General features: G+C 59.4%; 2 protein-coding genes across 3 annotated transcripts; both read left to right on the top strand.

The window, feature by feature from the left end:
* Nucleotides 1-1,811: 1,811 nt before the first annotated feature.
* Nucleotides 1,812-1,916, top strand: HRURF (HR upstream open reading frame; the record flags this gene model as incomplete). The annotated part of the gene is made up of 1 exon (XM_080797448.1): nucleotides 1,812-1,916. The coding sequence occupies one exon, from the start codon at nucleotides 1,812-1,814 to the stop codon at nucleotides 1,914-1,916; it is 105 nt and encodes a 34-aa protein (XP_080653574.1).
* Nucleotides 1,917-3,376: 1,460 nt separating this feature from the next.
* On the top strand, nucleotides 3,377-17,878 carry HR (HR lysine demethylase and nuclear receptor corepressor; the record flags this gene model as incomplete). Of its 2 annotated transcripts, XM_080797138.1 has the most annotated exons (18): nucleotides 3,377-4,003; nucleotides 4,765-5,539; nucleotides 6,902-7,052; nucleotides 7,132-7,319; nucleotides 8,724-8,885; nucleotides 9,669-9,758; nucleotides 9,918-10,033; nucleotides 10,831-10,912; nucleotides 11,277-11,440; nucleotides 11,558-11,794; nucleotides 12,007-12,172; nucleotides 12,364-12,433; nucleotides 12,630-12,760; nucleotides 12,858-12,977; nucleotides 13,081-13,196; nucleotides 15,401-15,565; nucleotides 15,972-16,100; nucleotides 16,255-17,878. In XM_080797138.1, 18 exons carry the CDS (start codon nucleotides 3,392-3,394, stop codon nucleotides 16,315-16,317), a joined length of 3,537 nt encoding a protein of 1,178 aa, XP_080653264.1. In that variant the 3' UTR covers nucleotides 16,318-17,878. The 2 variants fall into 2 exon arrangements, with proteins under 2 accessions (XP_080653264.1, XP_080653265.1); XM_080797139.1 differs by lacking the exon at nucleotides 15,401-15,565 and having other exon boundaries at nucleotides 3,392-4,003.
* Between the last annotated feature and the right edge of the window lie 2,162 nt (nucleotides 17,879-20,040).

Here is a 20,040-nt window from a genome sequence, read left to right as displayed (position 1 = left end):
CTCCACGGACATTTCCCCTGGCACACTCAGGTCCAGGCCACCCCTCAGGGAAGCTGGGGGAGGAAGGGAGTGTTAATAACTAAGTCATGTAAACAACCCCTACCAGCCTGCCCTGCCACAGAAGCGGCCCCTGGGGGGAGGTGGAGGGGCTGAGGGAGTCGGTGCCAACAGGGCCAAGTCTTGCCCAGCGCCCCTTTGGGCCTCCTCGAGCCCCCTCCTCTACTCCTCAGCTGGTGAAAGGATTCCTGTCTCTCTTTGAGTCTCCTGGGAGAAGGCTTCTTCCCAGCTCTTCATGGCTCCCCGCTCCCGGGGTGGTAGAGGGATGGTGACTTGGGACGAGGCCCGAGGCATCTGAGAACTCATCCCGTCCATGGGATGGGGTTGGTGGGGTGGCACTGCCTCTGTCCCAGGCTGGGTGAAGGCAGACCGGGGATGGCTTCCATGGGGAGGCCGGGGAGTCATGGGGTGGGAGGTGGGGGGCCTGCAGGGAAGGGAAGCGCCCGTTGGGCGTGTGGGTTTCTATGTGTGTCTGAATCTGTCTGTGTGTGTTTGAATCTGTCTGTTTGTGTCTGTGCTCTGGAACCACCCCCGCAGAGGAGCCGGGATGCTTCCCCGGGTGGAGGGTGCCCTGCTTTCCCATTTCCTCTCCTCCTCTCTGCTCCCTCCCAGGAGCCACTCCCATGGGCTCTTCTCCAGTGCTGGGCCTGGAAGCACTAGGAATCAGGATGGGGCAGACCCTTAGAACACTGGGCTAGAGCAGGTGTTGGGGCTCATCTGGTCCAACCGCCTGTCTGGACAGTTGGTGAAACCTAGGCCCTTAGAGTAGGGATAGACTAGAGCCTAGGTCTCCCCAGAACTGCTAAGGCAGTACCCGGGTTCACTGTTGGGCCCTGGAAGGGGTCTTGAGTCAAGAATGGTGAAGAGCAGCTTGGCCCCCTGAGGATGAGGCAGGGCAGACATGGGCCAGCGGGTTGTGCCCATGTGACAGAGCCAAAGGACCATGAGCAAGTGTTCCAGGAGGCACAGGGTCGGCTGGCGTGGGTCAGGCGCCCATCACTGACCCGTGAGAACCCGACTGCCCCTGCCAGCTCTGGCACTGCCCCCCTCCCAGCTGCCACGCCCTAGCACCCCAGGGGGCACCCCGCCCCACCATGGCCTGGTCCGGCCCCTCCCGCCCTTTGCTCCAGTTCCCGGGCTTGGCACCTATAGTGGGGGTGCTGCCCGCCTGCCAGGCTCCGGGGCCGGGCCCACGGGAGGGTGGGGCGGCTGGGAAGCTGGCACGCTGCCCCGGGGGAGCCTCTCTCGGCAGGCGCCCGGGTGCCGCGGGGGGGAGGGGGGAACAAAGGGCTCATTCTCCCCGTGCGCAGCCGGTGGCATCGCCGGGGCGTTGGCGGAAGCCCCCGGGGCCCGGGAGGGGGCAGGCCCAGGCGGGGCCGCCGAATCACGGGCTCCTGTTTCCCGCAGGGTGCTGGAGGAGGAAACCGGCGGAGCAGCTTCCCCACTCTCAGTTGTGCGTCTGGCGATGGCGATGAGAGGTCCTGCTGCGCTGTCCGCCGCGCTCTGCCTCCATTAGTCGCACTGCGCGGTGCTGCGCCCTCGCTGGTGCCTCTCTCCTGGGACCCGGGATCGGCCCCCACTTCCAGGCACGACCCCCTCCCCCGGCCTCTCGGCCTTTCCCCCCCCCTCCTCGGCCTTCTCCGACCCGGGGCGCACGTTCCCCCCGGCCCGGCTCCCACTCTCCCTCCGGGGGCACCCGCTCCCTAGCCCCGGCCCGGCCCTCCCCGCGGCGCAGCACGGAGTCTCGGCGTCCCATGGCGCAACCCACGGCCTCGGCCCAGAAGCTGGTGCGGCCGATCCGCGCCGTGTGCCGCATCCTGCAGATCCCGGAATCCGACCCCTCCAACCTGCGGCCCTAGAGCGCCCCCGCCGCCCCGGGGGAAAGAGAACTCGAGCGCGCTGAGCGGAGAGCGGGAGAACGCGTCGTCGCTCGCCGGCCGGGAGGCCCCGGAGCCGGCCCATGGGGAGCGGGCGCCCGGCGCTGGCCACGACGACCGCCGCCGCCCGCGCCGCGCCTGGCCCGCGAAGCCCAGGTAAGCGCCGAGAGGGGGCGCCAGGGGCGGGCCTTCTGGGGACACTCGCAGCTGGGCATTTAGCCGAGACCCGGCTGCCGGCAGCGAGGGAGTTCCCCATGCGTCTCCGAGGTGCTGCGCCACAGGTCTGAAAGTTAGGATGCCCGTCGGGGCTGGACCGCGACGGAGCGGTGGCCCTAGAAAACCCGAGCTACCTCTGTCACGGCTCCCTGGGCTACCTCCCCTCTCTCCTGGGGCTTCAGCCAGCCGGCCAAGGGGGCCGCGCGGGGAGAGCGCTGCAGCTCTGGTGCCACCTGTCACCCTGGTCCTTCGCACGCACGTTCAATTTTCCCTCCTTTGCCTCTCTCTGGGGCGCAGCCCGCATTCCCCGCCTCCTTCCCTCCCCCTGCCAGGCTGCAGTTACCAGCGGCCGCCAGCGGCCCTGGCACTGCCTGCTGGACTAAAGCAGCTTGACCTGTCCCAGCTGAGGCCTCTTAATCCCCCCTCTCCTGTTCTGGCTCCCTCCTTCCCTTGGGGGCTGTGGTGGAGATCTCAGCCCCCAGCAGTTGTCCCCGGACTCTGCTTCCAAAGCCAAGAAACCATAGAGAGATGGGAAGAGACACACCAGTGACTGCCCAAGTGTAGGGAGAGTTACCAGCCAGCAGTCCTGCCAGGAGGCTCTCCCCGGTGACTCCAGCCCATCCTGCCTGTGCTTCCCACCCCTACAAGCTTGAGTGGGGCTGAGCGCTGCGGGTAGGCAAGCAGTAGCCCCTGGCCCCACAGATGGCAATGTGGAAAGAGGCCTCCGAGAGACTGCCGGTTTCCAAACCCTATTTTACACAAGGCCACGCGGAGTCCCGGAGGAGTGATATGACTTGCCCAAGGTCACATAGCAGGTGCTGTGTCAGGGCCAGGATCCTGCCTTCTTGTCCCCAAGTGCAGTACCCTCCAGCGACCTCAGCTTTTTGGGGTCTCTCCCCTTGCCCTGCCCCATGGCTAGTGCCCGCGATCCAGGCCCACCCTGCAAGTGGCAGTCTGTGTTGAGGGCCTCTGGCCCAGGTGGGCTTGGGCATTTGGGGCAAGGGCTGACCGCCCCACACTCGAGCATCTCACCCAGGCAGGTCCTTCGGGTTGCATGTGGGCAGGTGGCGTGGAGCTGAGCTGTAGGCTGGCACTTGCCTTACTGGTTTGAGCTGCCTTGGTGCTGCAGGGCGGTGCCCAGCTCTGCACCGGGCGGTCGGGTGCTTGGGGCACGTGCTCATGGTGTGTTGGTTATGCTCCAGGGACCCCCTCTGGGAGAGCCCCATGAGGGCAGGAGAGTGATGGAGAGTACGCCCAGCTTCCTGAAGGACACCCCAGCCTGGGAGAAGACAGCCCCCGAGAATGGCATCCTGGGACGGGAGCCGGATACCCTGCCTCGAGATGGTCTGCGCCGTGGTGCACTGTGCCTTGGAGAGCCTGCTCCCTTCTGGAGGGGTGTTCTAAGCCCCCCAGACTCCTGGCTTCCCCCTGGCTTTCCCCAGAGCCCCAAGGACACACTCCCACTGGTGGAGGGCGAAGGCCCCCGAAATGGGGAGAGGAAGGCCGGCTGGCTGGGCAGCAAGGAGGGGCTGCGCTGGAAGGAGGCGATGCTCGCCCACCCACTGGCCCTCTGTGGCTCGGCATGCCCACCTCGTTATGGCCCCCTGATTCCTGAGCATAGTGGTGGCCATCCCAAGAGCGACCCTGTGGCCTTCCGGCCCTTGCACTGCCCCTTCCTTCTGGAGACCAAGATCCTCGAGCAAGCTCCCTTCTGGGTGCCCACCTGCTTGCCACCCTACGTAGTGTCCAGCCTGCCCCCAGAGCGTCCGTGTGAATGGCCCCTGGCCCCACACCCGTGGGTGTACTCAGGGGGGCAGCCCAAAGTGCCCTCTGCCTTCGGCTTAGGCAGCAAGGTGAGATTGTTGGAGCAGAGTGGGTACCCGGGGATTAGGCCACAAAAGGTAGCTGAGTGTTCCCTAGCAGCCACGCCAGGCCACAGTGCTCTGCTCTTCCGTTCTGATGAAAATGTCAGATGGCACCCCTAGTAGAGGAGCCTGTCAGCTCAGACAGCGTCAACCCCAAGCAATGCCTCCTCCAAGTGATTCCATCTCACCAAGCCTTCCCTGCCTTTGGGCCATTTCAGGGACTGACACACTCATTGTACCCCCCAGAGCAAGGCCCTGGGAACCGCGGTCTCTGACTATGTGGTCTCGTCCTGGAGTTGGGGGGGGGCGGGCAGACAAGACCCTTTATCTGGCTGTGGGATGTGGCAGGTATCCCCCTGGCCTGTGTCTATGGCACATGTTCCCCCATCCCAGGCAACCCACCCCCGGCAACCCACCCCCTTGCCCAGGAATAAGATTTATGCTATTTGAAGACCAGTATGATACTGGTCATCAAACGGTCTCAACAGATCCTTTGGTGGTGGCAGGTGCTGACGCTTTAGCTGCTGGATTGTTCGGAAGTCTGAGAAATCCCAGGGAGGCCCGGGGGCAGGGTAGCAGGGCAGTGGGGAGGCGCTTAGGGATCAGGGTCTGGAAACCAGTATTGAGTTCCTCAGTGTCTTCCCGACCCTTCAGGCCACACAGGCACACACCAGCTGGCCGTCAGTTCTGCCCATCCTTTAAAGTGCTGGGATCGAAGTCAGCATGAGCTCTACCCCTTCTCTCTTTAGGGCTTTTACCACAAGGATCCAAGCATTCTCAGGCTGGCAAAGGAGCCACTGGCAACCGCGGAACCTGGGCTGTTAGGCTTGGCCCCTGGTGGGCATCTCCAGAGAACTGGGGAAGCGGAGCGTCCTTCATTCCACCAGAGAGATGGAGAGGCAGGAATCGGCAGGCATCAGAACCTTTGCCCATTCCTGCTGGGGCATCCGGACGCTGTTCCCCGGACCCCCTGGCCCACTTGTCCCCCGGGCCTGGTTCATACTCTCAGCAATGTCTGGGCTGTACCGGGGGGTGGGAGCCTTGGGTACCAGCTGGGGCCATCAGCCACATCCAGGTGTCCCTCTCCTGGGCCTCCTACCCCCCAGGAAGGCTGTTGCTCATCTCACCCACCTGCTAGAGATGGAGGTCTTGGCCCTTGTAGGAAGTGCCAGGAGGGGGTTGCCATCGGGCCCAGTGAATCCAACGAGGAAGCGAACAAGGCATCTGGTCCCAGGGCCTGCCCACCCAGCCATCACACCAAGCTAAAGAAGACATGGCTCACACGACACTCTGAGCAGTTTGGGTGCCCAGGGGGCTGCCCTGGGGACGAGGAGAGCCCACCTGCCCAGCTGCAGACCCTCAAGAGGGCAAGCAGCCCTGAGGCAGCAGGTGGCAGCCCAGCCGCCAAGCGCCCACCCGACCCTTTCCCAGGCAGTGTGGGCCAGGGGGCCAAAGGCTGGCAGGAGATGCTGGAGTCATCGTTTGGGAACAAGGCGGAGGCCTCACAGCATACTAACCACAGAGGTAAGGGTGCAGAGGGTCCTACCTGGGAGGGGGCAGCCAGGACTGGGGCTTTGTGGGGAAGTGGGGTCGTTGGGCCCTTTACGAGGGGATCATACAAGTGGTCTGGTTTCCAGCCGGATGTGATGGTTCTCTGGGAGTTCCTTAGCATCTACAGGCCAGAGCAAGTGGCTTCTTACTTCCGCCGGCCTCCTCCCAAGCTGTGATGTGTCTGTGGCCTTGTAACAACGCCTGGGTCCTGACTTTGCTGCCTGGTGCTTTGTGACCTTGGGCCAGTTACTTCACTTCTCTGGGCCTCAGTTTCTTCATCTCTAAAATGGGGCTAAAGATGGCACCTGCCTTGTAAAGACTGCTGCAAGATGAAATGGTATAATTCACATCAAAGGCTTTGAAGAATTCTTGGCGCTGAATTAAGTGAGCACTCGGCAAACATTCATCTTGGTGACTGTTTGTGCTACGTAGCCCCGTCTGGGGGACTGTCCCTCCTGAAGGACCCCTTGTCCTGCCCCAGGAATGAACAACTCCTCCCTAGGCCAGCCGGATTATGGGAACTCATTTTGGACTCGGCCAGTAGTAGGACTTGGGAAGGTGCCTCCTGGACCTGTTGTCACGCTGTGCTCTTCACAGAGGGTTCTAGCACTGCCGGCTCGGGCTCAACTGTTCAGGGTCATTTCAGTTTCTTGGTCGAAGGTTCTGGATTAAAGCCCCAAGGGGCCTTGCCCAGGCTCCCCTGCACCTGGTGTGGGTCCGTCTGTGCTCTTGCAGGCCTCTGCCAGGGCTGGGAGGCTGTTGGCCCCTCTCCCTTCTTGGGTTACTGCACCTGTGGCCTGTGTTGAAACTCTCCAGCCTTCTCACCTTCCGGCACCCTCCGTCCTATGCCCGGATTGTCTCCTCACGCTGACAGGCGGTCAGCGATATCACTAAGCCCACTGTGGAGCTATCCAAAGTTTGCACCGACTGAGGGACGCCTGGCTGGCTCAGTCAACGGAGCATGCGACTCTTGATCTCAGGGTCGTGAGTTCAAGCCCTGTGTTGGGGCCTAGAGCTTACTTCAAACAAAACAAAACAAAACAAACTTGCACTTGGAGCAGAGTGATGGCCCAGCGGCTCCAGCCTTGGACAGCAGACCTCTCCTCTTGGCCATCAGAGCACGTCAGGGCATTCGGAGGCTCCCCCACCCAGCCCTTCTTGTGAAGGTTCTGGCTGTCTGGTTCACTTTCACTAGCTCCAAATCAGGCTCTGTAGACCAGGGCCTAGGGCCTGGGTTCGCTCTGCCTGTGGGTGGGCTGGGTGCCAAAGGCAGGGCCTGGGGCTCTCATTAGCTCAGGAGGCCCAGACCCCTGACCAGCTTCATTGCCTCCTCAGGACCCCAAGATGTCAGGGCCAGCCTCCAGGACCCAGGGCTTCATGACACATCTGGTTCGGCTCCCCTGGCAGGCACAACTCAGTGCCAAAGCTGTGCCCATGCAGCTGGAGAGGCGGGAGGGCTGGCCCGCCCCTCCCGGCAAGTGGTGAGGTGAGCCCCTTGCCCCTGGCTGCCCCCAGCACCCTCCCGGTCGGGACTCCCTCCTTATCTTCCTGTACCCCATCTCCAGATTGCCTCTGGGAGGGGAGCAGTCGCAGAAGGAAGACTCTGCAGCCTGCCCTGAGGAGGGAGGATGGTCTGGCCCTGAGGCCAGGCTCAGCAAGGGCCTCGCCAAGCATCTGCTAAGTGGTTTGGGGGACCGACTGTGCCGCCTGCTGCGGAGGGAGCGTGAAGCTCTGGCCTGGGCACAGCGGGAAGGTGAGCAGGACACGTGGGGCAGGCAGGAGCCGGGGAAGGCTGGATTCTGTGGTCACTGTGCTTTGACGCGGAGCACGATGCCTGCAGAGTGTGGGCCCCTCCCTCCCATTAGCACAGTCCATCCTGGTACCAGCTCGAGAGAGCTCCTGCCCTGCTTTGCCCTTATTCCTGGCTTAGGCTCCTCGGCGACATGAGTTCTGAAGTTTGTTGCCGGGGCAAGGGATGTTGGGAGGGTGTGAAACCTGGTCCAGTCCAGCTGCCTGAGAGTTTCTGGGTTTGCTGGGGAAACAAGACAGAGTGCCAAGTGTCTTCAAGGGCATTGGAAGGGGGGGGCCCTCCCTGCTGTTTGGGGCTCATAGGCCCTAGGAAGCTAGTAGGGTCTGGGCTGATGCGAAAAGACGGGTGGGGTGCCAGCCATTCATTGGGTCCCTCTGGCTTTAGGGTCTCCCTTCTATACCCTCCTACATCCCCACACATGCATTTGAAAATGTGTGCATGCCCCTCCAGTAAGGTCACAACCCGGGTAGGAGCCCCTTATCGCTCCCTCTTGTCCCAGAGAGCCCAGTCCCTTCCCCCTCTCCTCGGCCAGTCTAGTCTGCCACTCCCTCAGCCTGGATTCCCAGCACTTCACATCACCCGGTGGCCCATCCTCCTCGGCTCACCCCAGCTTGTCCGTCCCCTCGGGCCCTGGCACTCTGTGTTCCTTCTGTCTGGAATGCCCTTCTCCTCCCTTTCTCCCCGATGAATGAACACTTACTCATCACTTGGGGCCCGTGTCTGTTGCTCCCCCCAGCATCCCCACCCTAGTCATTCTCTTCTAGTCTCCTCCTCCAGCGCTCTGGAGTATCATGATCACTACCGTGTTTGTGGGCCCATCCCCCCTCTTGGAATGTGAGCGCTGGGAGGGCAGCTCTGAGCCCTGACCCGCGCCGAGGCGCCAGCACTCAGCCCTGCACAGGACAAAGTGTTTGTTGCATGAGTAAATGAACGCATGCTCACTGGCATCCTTCCACCGACCTAGGAGGGCTTAGTCAGAAACTCTGGGTGAGGGAAGGAGTGGCCTCCTAAGGTTCCCTCTTCTGGTACTCAGAGTCTCCTGAAGGGACACCACCTCGGGATGGAGGGAGGTGGGTGGAGGACTGTGTTGGAAATGGTGTGGATGGGTAATTCAGGGCTGATGGGGAAATCCTTGGAGCAGGAACTGGGGAGGTGAGGCCTGCACTGTTGCTGGGAGAGTTTTCTGGAGACAGTGCTGTGGGGAGGTTCTTTGCTGAGGCTGTCTGACGGGGGCCTGCCTCCCTTCTGGGGTAGCCCCACTGTTCCACTCCATCCCTGCCTGGAGGTCCTCAGAAGGGACCTGTGGTCTGAGCCTTCTCTGATCCTGTTCTCTCCCGTGGCTAACAGGCCAGGGGCCAGCCAGGACGGAGGACAACCCAGGCGTTCCTTGCTGCTGTAGCCGCTGTCACCGGGGACTCTTCAACACCCACTGGAAATGTCCCCACTGCAGCCACCGGCTGTGTGTGGCCTGTGGTCGCATGGCAGGGGCTAGGTGGGCCAGGAAAGCAGGTAGGAAAGGAGCTGGGAGCTGAGGGTGGGGGGGGGCAAGGATGGGGGCCTGAAAAGGGCGGCTCTAAGGTTTGTGGCCATTTCTGGGCTGCCTTTCCCCAAGAAAGCCTCACCGCCAGCTCCAGCCTCCGTCACCATGGTTCAATGCCCCTTCGAGAAGACTTTTCCCTCTCCCCAGTTCAGAGGGCTACACCTGTGTCCTTGCCCACCCGTAAAAGGAATCGAGTGCACACTCTATGCCTCCCACTTTGCTTGGCTTGCACCTTTTTAAACCTTTCAACACTGTGAGGTGGGTATTACTGCCTCCATTTTTCCAGATAAGAAAAACACAGAGGTTAGGTGACTTGTTCAAGGTCACACAGCTAGTAAGCGTTGGTCTAGGATTCAGACTCAGACCTTCCGATCCCAAGTCTTACCGTTCTCATGGTTCTCAGCTTCTTCTCCCTTGGCTCCACTTAGTCGCCCGAGGGCTTAAAATTTCCCAGTGTTCCCACAGAGGTAGCCAAAAGGAGTTCCAGGGTCAGAAGCGTTTGAGAACACTGCATTCTACAAGCTCATCTTGGAGTGTGGCAATGAGTGTCAGCATTTTAAAGGCTCTGCATTCTGCAAGAAAAGGATCCTATGTGATTCTTGAACCCAAGTGGCCCAGAAAGCCCGTGTTTTATGGGTTTATGGATTGTTGAGTCCCTTGATTTAGATGTCATGCCCTTGCCCTTGTTCACCAACCTTAAGCTGTGGTTTTCTCGGTTTCCTGACTGCAGCTTCTTTCTTCCTACCCCACAGGCCCTCAGGAGGAGTCCGCGGAGGAGTGTCCCCAAGAGGCCGGGCATACTGCCAGTTCCCTGACGCTCACCCAATTCGTTTCTAGCCAGGGTGAGCCATCTTGGAGGGGTGGGGTGTGCAGAGGGTGGGTCTCGGGGGAGAGCAGCTTCCTGTCTGGATGTGGCTTAGCCCAATCCCATGCCCTGCTGCTTGGCGAGGCCCTTCTGTCCACACTCACTACCAAACTCCGTCTCCCCTCCCCACTCACAGCCTTGGCAGAGTTGAGCACCGCCATGCACGAGGTTTGGGTCAAGTTTGACATCCGGGGGCACTGCCCCTGCCAAGCTGATGCCCGGGTGTGGGCCCCTGGGGATGGGGGCCAGCAGGTAAGAAGCTGGGCAGCACTAGCTGGTGGGCCCCCAGACTGGGCAGTGTGTCTGGAAATTACTCGTAGAGTTTGGCCCTCGTCTTTTTGGTGGGGATGAAGGACACGGATGCTGGGTAAAATCAAGGTCCTTCTCCCTCTCCTTTGGGGATCAGGATCCATGGATGGAGCTCTAGCATCAGCCCCACCTCCCTCTCTGCTTGCTCGGAGCGCCTGCCCACTCTGTATGCCTTCCAGCTCAGCACTTGCCCCATCATGCTGCAGCTGCTCGCTGGCGGGCCCTGTCTCTCCATTCCCCAGGCCCGGGCTCCCGCGGGCAGAGTACAGACCCGCCTTCTCTCTATGCCCTGCTTTTAACACAGAGCAGGCACTCAGTGTGCATTTTACAAAGTTTTTATAAAGTTCACACTTTTGTTATAAAACTGACTTATTCAAGAAATAGTTTATTGAATGCGTTTTGCGTGCCAGACCCCGGTACATAGCCATTATGGAAAATACAACAAGTACAAGGAAGACGACAACAGGCTAGAATGGTACCGTTATCATCTGGATGTATTTCTTTCCAGTCACTTATCTCTGTATTTGTTCTGCTTATTTTTGTGTATTTTAGATCAGTACTGTGTGCAGAATTCCGTGAGCACCTTTTCCCCACCTAATGTTATATCACAGAACCTTCTGCTCCCTGTAAACCTAGTTTTGCAGTCTTTTGTTAATTACTGGTGGGTTGAATTGGATTGAGCTCTCTTTGCCGTTTTTAAATCTCTGGTTGGATTGGGGGGTGGTGGATGGGTTTCACAGAAGGAGCCGACAGAGAAAACTTCCCCGGTTCCACAATCTTCTTGCAACGGGGATACCGACAGGACCAAGGACATCAAAGAGGGTGAGCAGCATCCCTGGCCCTTGCTTAGACTGTCCAGGGAGGCTGGGCCGCGTTTGGCGTCCCGAGGACAGACTGGAATGGCTTCAGCTCTCCTGTGCCATCCCTAATCTCCATCACTCTTCTCAAGTCATTCCAGAGAAAATAAATCTAAAAAAAAATGTAGGACAAGCCCCTTCACCCATCTCCAGTCAGACCCCCACTGTGAGCCCCTCCTTGGGAGAGGTTCTGGAAGCTGCCGGAGGTGGGAGGTGAGCGCCTCCAGAGCAGTGAGGAGAGAGACTCGGCCAGGAGATGAGGGCAGAGCCTGTGGGCAGTGGAGCCTCCGAAGAAAGGGGAAGCCCCTCACCGTTTTCCTCCCTGCCAGAGACCCCGGACTCCACTGAGACCCCGGCAGAGGACCGTGCCGGCCGAGGGCCCCTACCTTGTCCCTCTCTCTGTGAACTGCTGGCCTCCACTGCTGTCAAACTCTGCTTGGGGCACGAGCGGATACACATGGCCTTTGCCCCTGTCACTCCTGCCCTGCCCAGTGTGAGCAAGGGCACAGAGGGAGGCCTGGGGGCCCGGGGACAGAGGCTGGGCTGGCCCTCCCTGTGGGATAAGGCAGGTCCTGAGTTGTCCTGCCCCTCCATCCTTCCGTCCATGCAGGATGACCGCATCACCAACATCCTGGACAGCATCATTGCGCAGGTGGTGGAACGGAAGATCCAGGAGAAAGCCCTGGGGCCTGGGCTGCGGGCCGGGCCAGGACTGCACAAAGGCCTGGGCCTGCCCCTCTCGCCAGTGCGGCCCCGGCTTCCTCCTCCCGGCGCTCTGCTGTGGCTGCAGGAGCCCAGGCCTCAGCGAGGCTTCCGTCTCTTCCAGGAGCACTGGAGGCAGGGCCAGGTGAGGCTCCTTCCTCCAGGCCCTCAGTTCTTCCGGCCCCGCTTGCTCTTGGAGCTTAATCTGTAGGCCCAGGCAGACCGGTCTGTCACCCGGGGTGGGCAGCAGGGTTGGTCCCCACGTGGGTCTGGTGTCCCCTACAACACGCCCCGGCCTGGCCAAGTTGGCTGCCTGTCCATTCTCCCCCCACATCCCTCTGCCTTTCCTCGATACAGCCTGTGTTGGTGTCAGGGATTCAGAGGACATTGCGAGACAACCTGTGGGGGACGGAAGCTCTTGGGGCTCTTGGAGGCCAAGTGCAGGCACTGACCCCCCTCGGGCCTCCCCAGCCCACCAGCCTCCACAGTACAACGTTCTGGGAGGGATTCTCCCGGCCTGAAAGTAAGTGTCCTGATGTGGGGGAGGAGGAGCTGGGAGGCCGAGCCAGGTGGCAGCAAAGTCCCATGGTGACCCTGGGGAGGGAGCCAGAAGCAGAGCCCGGGGCCGAAGCTGAACCCTCTTGCTGCCACAGGGCCGGGTCCTCTGGCAAGGAGGTTCCTCCCCTGGGGCCAATGGCATGTCTCCTCCCCTAGTTCGCCCAAAGTCAGATGAGGGCTCAGTCCTTCTGCTGCACAGAGCTCTGGGGGATGAGGACACCAGCAGGTACGTATAGTACCAAAGGGAAAGGGCTGGCCCCATCTCCTTAGCCTCTGCCCAGCCCCTTGCCCTTACTTCCCCTCCTCCTTCGCCCCCACCCCATGACCCTCTTGCCTCTGGGAGTGACCCCAGGAGGAGTGGGCTTGGAGGGGATCTTGGGTACCTGGGTTGAGCCTGCTGGGCATGGCCCCGCCCCCTCCAGGATGGAGAACCTGGCTGACAGCCTGCCCCTCCCCGAGTACTGTGCCCGCCATGGGAAACTCAACCTGGCTTCCTACCTCCCACGTGGCCCCGCCCTGCGTCCACTGGAGCCCCAGCTGTGGGCAGCCTATGGTGAGTGCCCACTCCTCTCTCGGCTGGCCCCTGATCCCATGCCTGTTACTTCTGGGCGCCTGTGTGACCCGCCGGTCCCTTCTCTGCCTTTGCACAGGTGTGAGCCCACACCGTGGGCACCTGGGGACCAAGAACCTCTGTGTGGAGGTGACTGACTTGGTCAGTGTCCTGGTGTGCGCTGAAGCCCCACCGCCTGCCTGGCACCGGGCACAGAAAGGTGGGTCCTGGGCCAGAGGCAGGGGTTGGACTGGCCGCAAATCTTGATGCGAGGTTTCTTCACCACCACCCCCGAGGCCCCCTGAGCTCTTTGTCTTCCACAGACTTCCTCTCAGGCCTGGACGGGGAAGGGCTCTGGTCTCCCGGCAGCCAGGTCAGCACTGTGTGGCACGTGTTCCGGGCCCAGGACGCCCAGCGCATCCGCCGCTTTCTCCAGATGGTGAGGAAGGAGATGGGAGTCTTCCCCTTCCCCTGCGCTGCCCTCGTGCTCCCTAGAAGTGGGGGCTCGCAGCCCCCCGAAGCTCTCCCTGTTGTGCGTGCCCTATGTGCTCACTCTCCCCACCCCCCCAGGTGAGCTGGACGGCCTTGACTCACACAGAGAAAGCAGCTTGGGACCTTACAAGTTGTGTGGTGGGGCACACAGAAAGAGCTGGGGCTGAGCAGGGACCTAAAGGTGACTCGAGAGCAGGAGCTGGTGCAGGCTAGGTACTGTGTAAGGGCCTCGGGTACACGATCTCGATTCACTGGCACAGTCACCCTGTGTGGCAGGCGCTGCTGCCTTCCCATTTTGCAGCTGAGTAAACCGGGCTGAGTGCAGAGCTGAGACCTGAGACCAGGTCACAGCCCTATTTCTCCTGGGGACAGACAGCCTCCCCTGCATGGGCTCCAGGTGGCAGAGGGGGAAGGGAAGCCCGTCTGAGATGCCCTCCTCCTGCCCCCTCCTCCGAGATCTACATCTTATGAGGTGGTGCTCTTTGGGATGCGAGAGAGTGAGGGCTGAGGGAGGCAGCATGGGAGGTAGGAAAAACTGGACCGAGGTGGGAAAGACTGGACCAAAATAAGGGGCAGGGAAGGAGAAGATGAGGGGATAAGCAGGAGGCAGGAAGCTCCATGGGGCCGGGGAGGTGGAAGGTCAGTATTAAGGTTGGGGCAGATGCAGTGGTTCCAAAGTCCATCTCAACCCTGACTGTCCTGGGAAAAAGACATCCACCAAGGGTCACTGCTGCTAAAGACACACGGACACACACACAGACAAGCTGGTGTTACCACAGCTGTCCACCACCACCCTCCTGCCCACAGGCACGCATATCTGCAGACACACTGACAAACACACAGGGATCTGTAGATGTACACACAGATGCTGGGACACGCCAGAGGAAGCAGACAGAAGCACACCTTCATACACAGATGGCCTCATCTAGTCTGGGTGTGGTGGCCCTTAGGCAGTCTCACAGGGCCGGGCCTGATGATTCACAGAGAAGGTCTGAGGGGCCTTTTCTCACTGGGTGGCCTGGGAAACACCAATAAGCTCCAGGATGGACTCCGAGGGCAAAAGAGCCTTGGCGCCTGCCTGGGGCCACCCTAGGGTTCAGCCTGGCTCACCAGCCTCCCCTTTCCCCTTGGGCTAGTCTGGGAGCCCTGAGTCCTAAGCCCAAGGACAGTGACTGAGGTCCTGCTGAGGATGGATTTGCCTGGCGGCCAAGTGGAGGGTGATGCTGGCCTTGACCTCTGCGGGTACTCCCTGGGCATCTCCTTCTCTAGCTCCCATGAATCCCTGTCTGCCCAAGGAGCACTCCACTCTGGTTGGGCTGAGGAAGTGCCCCCATACCCATGCCTGCTTGGGAGGCCTCAGCCTGGCAGGCAAGCCTGTGCATCCACGGGGCATCAGGGCTTCTCTGTGGCCTTTGCCGGATCAGGGATTTTAGAAGAATCTGATCGATGCTTTAGATGGTCCCCTAGGGACGTAGAGCTATCTAGTGGCCTACAATTTAGCACACAGTTCAGGACATTCGTGGGATACCAGGTTAAGAGCTCCTGGTACAGGGATCCCTGGGTGGCTCAGTTGGTTAAGCAGCTGCCTTCGGCTCGGGTCATGATCCCAGCGTCCTGGGATCGAGTCCCACATTGGGCTCCTTGCTCGGCAGGGAGCCTGCTTCTCCCTCTGCCTCTGTCTGCCAGTGCTCGCTCTCTCTCTCTCTCTTTCTCTCTCTGATAAATAAATAAATAAATAAATAAATAAATAAATAAATAAGAAAGAGCTCCTGGTACAGACAGCTTATGAGTTCAGTTCATGCAGGGTATCTTTTCTGGGTTCTTGGAGACAGGGGTCCGGGGCCAGGGACACAGAAGTTATTCAAGGCATCTAGTCCCAAGAAAAGTGGGGGTTTAGATCCCCAGCCTCAGACTTAATCCTGTCCTCTAAGCTCTTTCCAGCCAAATCTCTGTTCTGCCGACCTGAGCAACCCCAGCCCCTTACCACCTAGCCCTTTCTCCCACCCCTAAGGCCGCCCCCTTCCTGCCCCTTGAGGCTTGACCATTTCCGCTCTTAGCCTTTGCACCCCTGGCCTTTGGGAAGTCTACACCCTGCCCTGTGGCCCTTTCCTTGTTTCCCCACCTTGCTCATTCCCCCTTCTCTTCTTTGAGGTGTGCCCGGCCGGAGCAGGCAACCTGGAGCCTGGCACCCCAGGCTGCTGCTACCTGGACACAGGGCTGCGGCGGCGCCTGCGGGAGGAGTGGGGCGTGAACTGCTGGACCCTGCTGCAGGCCCCTGGAGAGGCCGTGCTGGTGCCTGCCGGGGCTCCCCACCAGGTGCTTCCCCAGCGGGCCAGGGGCTCTGTGGAGCACTCAGACTATGTGAAGTGAAGCGGCCAAAGCAGCACCACATTGCTACAGGGGTTCCCTGCCCCTCTGGCCTCGCCCCTCCCAGTGCCCTGAGAGCAAGGCAGGGCAGGAAGTCCCGCCCCACTGTAAGGAAGAGGTGAAGCTGAGCGGTCCGGAAGTCATCTAGCCCTACTGGGTTTTGTGTCCTCTGATGCCCACCCTGCCTGGGCCCTCTCTGGCCCTTTGAGGTCCCTGCTGCTGGATCCAGGCTCCGCTCTCTGAGAGTTGGGTGGGGGTCATCATGGGAAGTAGACCTCGGGGACAAGAGGGGCAGGGAGAGGATGCCTGAGCCCGTGTCTCCACTGAGCCTCTGCCCACCTCCTTTCTGGCACAGGTGCAGGGCCTGGTGAGCACCGTGAGCGTCACTCAACACTTCCTGTCCCCGGAGACCTCTGCCCTCTCTGCTCAGCTCTGCCACCAGGGACCCAGCCTGTCCCCTGACCGCCGCCTGCTTTATGCCCAGGTGAGGGTGACACTGGCCAGGACAGCGGCTGGGATGGCATGGCAAACCCACTCTGGGCCAAGCAAGCAGCCAGCCTAGGCCCAGAAAAGCCATTCTTGGTGGGAAGAGCCCCGGGATGTGACTGTAAACACCTTGTCCTTTCTCTTTCTTCTAGATGGACTGGGCTGTGTTCCAAGCAGTGAAGGTGTCCGTGGGAACATTACAGGAGGCTAAATAGGGGGATCCCGGAGGGGATCCGGGGTAGGTTGGGGACAGGTAGACCAGGTGCTCAATCCCGACACAGCTTCAGGAGAGAATGACACTGGGGGACTTGGGGACTTTTGATCAATCCCTCAGGCACCACTCTGGGCACAGGCAGGGTACCCTGTTCTCCGCTCCAATCTGGGTCCTAAAGCCAACAACCACAGTGCCATTGAAGCCCACACCTGCCCTTCGTGGGCCAGCACCTGTTCTGTCCCTGCACCCCTCTCCACACCTCCACACTGGGGGTGAAGGACTCCCTCTGACACCTGCTCCCTGAACCCAAGAGACAAACAGCCCTTTCTTGGGGGACCTCGGGAATCATTCTGGCTTAAGCAACACCTTCTGCTGCCTCATCCCTGCTGTCCCACCTGTGCCCGAGCGCTGCTTACATCACCCACATCTTCACTGGGCTCCAGGGTGGCCCTTCCCACTGCAGGCATGCTGGACAGGGGGCCGCTGAAATCCTGCCCTTTTGCCAGACAACAGTGAAGTTGGAGGGGAGGGGCATCAGGAGACCGCCCAGGCTCGGCTGGAGGGAATGATACGGGCGATGCCGTGTCCCTGCTCCCTCTTCTCGCCTCCCTCCTTCATGATTTCCATTAAAGTCTTGTTTTGTGAATGCTGCTGGAGTGGTTGGCCCTGCTGCTGCAGGCCACGTGGACTGGGGAGGGAGGGGAGACAAGGAAATGGAGTGGGGTTGGGGGACTCGATGATAGGGACTTCACCCACCCCTGCCTGCTCCTCTTCCTGGGGCCTGGATCCTCCCTTCCTGCTGAGGAGCAGATGGAACCTTCCAGGGGTCTGCCCTGAGGGTGCTCCTGGCAGTAGACTGTGGACAAGGCAGAACCCTGGGGTTCAGTGGCATGGCAGCCTTCCTGTGCGCGCTGGGGCTACAGAGATCTGGGAGCCCCAGCCTGCCAGGGACTGCAAGCTACCCCAGCTCTCCTGTCTGACCAGACGTGAAGCTCTGGGAGTGTGGCCCAGAAGAGCTCTTGCCTAGCCGTCTGCCCTCGGTGCCTGTGGCTGGCCCCAGGCCCGCTTCCCAGGGACTGGCTTGCTGCCTGAGACACCGGTGCCCCTCCCCACCCCCGGGGCCCTCTGTGCAGCTCTGCCTGCTCTCCTGCCCTTGTATATCACAGCGCCAGCGAGCTGCGACTCTTGGGGTACCTAACTGTTCCTGCAGTAGTTTGGGAAATGGTGTTTTTTATGAAATAAAACTTTTTTATTATAAATTTCATAGACTTTCAGAACATTTAGAAAATAGGAAAAAGTCACCTGTAAGTTCATCTCCACTCAACCCCAACCCAACCACGATTAACATTTTGGTGTATTTCCTCGTATTTTTTCCAAAGAGTTGTTTTATACAAGACTGAGTCGGTCTGTTTTGTACTCAGTTTCTTCCTTTTGACACTGTATTGTGGTCATCTTCTGTGTTGCTACCTAACCTTCATTTTAAATGGCTGTTTGTGTTCCCTTCTGTGGCTTCGCTGTGATTCACATAACCATCCCTCATTTGAAAGAAAAAAAAATCCGGTTTCTTCATTGTTTGCAGAGCTAGGTTATTTTCATATTTTCATGGGATAGAGAAAAAAGAAAATCAAGGACCTCCTACATTTTACTCTGTCACTGTTTTCATTTAACCGATCTTATTTAACCCCTTTCCATGATTTTGAGGTAGACATTATTTATTTATATTTATTTATATTTTACAGACGAGGAGAGAGACAGGCTGGGGTTAAGTGAGTCACCCAAGGTCACACAGCAGTTTTAGCAACAGAATCGGTGTTTGAACCAAGCTTTCTGACTATAGCCTCATTTACATTAGTCTCAGCCCTTCACAGACTTTGCAGATGGGCTTGCTGTCCTCTCTGATCATGTGGCACCGAGTGACACTTCCCTATCTACATTTCATTTTATATGGCTAATTTCACCCCAGAACCTCAAACACAGGGTCCTTCTCGTGGGAAGACAAAGATGGCCCAGTCACCAGGCCTCTCTCTTCTCCACAGGCCTCTCGGCCCCGCCTCCCATCTCATGGCAGGCCACAGCACCCTTAAGGGCATATGGGGTCTGACTCTTGTAAACAGCAGGTGGACCAAATGTTCCAGGACTGGCCCTGGGCAGGAAGCCAGTCCAGGTGGAGACTGACCCTGAGACACCTGGGGGCATCTGGGGGCACCTGGTGGCCCTCTTCCTCATGGAAGCTCAGCTGGTTCACCCCTAGGCCAGGACTGCCCTTGGGGCCTCTGCTTCTCCCAGCATCCCACTGTTCACACTCTGCTTCTGCCTCTCTCACTGGTCCACATGTCACCAAAGCACAGCTCTAAGAGCTGGAAGTGACTGCAGTATGTGGATAATCAGTGCCGAATTTTTCCTTGTCCTTTTTTTTAAAAAAAGTTTTTATTTATTTATTTGAGGTGGGGGGAGTGCAGGGGAGGGGTAGTGGGAGAGGGAGAAGACGACGCCTGGCTGACCAGGGAGTCAGACAAGGGGCTCTATCCCAGGACCCTGAGACCACGACCTGAGCCAAAGGCAGATGCTTAGCACACTGAACCACCCAGGCACCTCTCTTTTTTCTTATAAAGTACGTTTTTAGACTTTTGATTTTGAAATGATTTTAGATTTACAGCCAAGTCACAATACAGTACAGAAAGTTCCTGATTACCCTTCCTCCTGCTTCCTCTCCTGTTAACATCTTACACAAAGATGACACAGTAATCAACACAAGAACTCCTTATCCATACACTATTAACCAAGCAGCAGGGTTTACTGGGATTTCACCAGTTTCCCACCAATGTCCATTTTCTGTTTCAGGATCCACCTAGGGCTGCATCTTACAGATGGCCTAGAGGACAGACGGGGCTCCCCCAAGGTCCTTCAGCAAGCTAGTGGCAGGGCACGGGCTGAGCCAAACCTTCCCCTCCCTGCACCTTGGGCTACTGCCCTCCTCACCCTCCTGCTTTGCAAGGGGACTGCGCCTGTTGCCCGGTGGAGGCCTCTCGAGTTGACGACGCCCTTGCCCCACCCTGTCTGCCCATTCCCGGCCCTGTTTCCAAGGCTGCCTACACGGCCTTCCTGCGCATGCGCTCACACGCGTGTGCGTCCACGTGCTCGGAAATGGCTGCCTCCGGGTTTGCTCCCGTGGGCGCTAGGAGTACTGTACAAGGCGATCTACCTTACCAGTCCGGCAGCTCTTGTCCATCAGGCCACGCAGCCATCCCCCCCGCCCCCACCCAAGCCGGTGCTCCACCCTCTCTGGGAAGGGAGGATGCAGAGTGAACTCTCACGGAGAACTTTCTTTGTTTCTGGTTCTGGAGGCTTCTTCTTCAGCCCCCTTTCCTCCCTCGGTTTCTCCTATGGGTCTCAGGGCCTCTGCTGCCTCGGTCTGGTGTGTGCTGTCTTCCAACCAATGCCTTGAGAAAGTCTACTTTGTCCTGTTTCCTCCGGCACTCGCAGAAGGGCTGGGTACACCGCCTGGAGGGCCCTCTGCCTGGGCAGCCCTTTCAGCTTACATGGGGCTTTCCTGTTGCCTCATGTGCTGCTCGCCACAGGGGTGATTAGGTCCACTTAACAGCGGAGGAGTGCTTTTCCCAGTGATATGGGGGAGTGAAGCAGGGTTTTGCTGCAGTCTGCTCTTCCAGGCAGTCTGGTGTTTATCTTAGGCTGCCTCTGAGGCTCTCAGAGCCCTGCCAGACAT

This window comes from Martes martes, assembly GCF_963455335.1.
Source record: "Martes martes genome assembly, chromosome: 2".
NCBI classification, from domain to species: Eukaryota; Metazoa; Chordata; class Mammalia; order Carnivora; family Mustelidae; genus Martes; species Martes martes.
The sequence above is the reverse complement of the archived record's forward strand: the minus strand, read 5'-3'. Positions and strand labels throughout refer to the sequence as shown.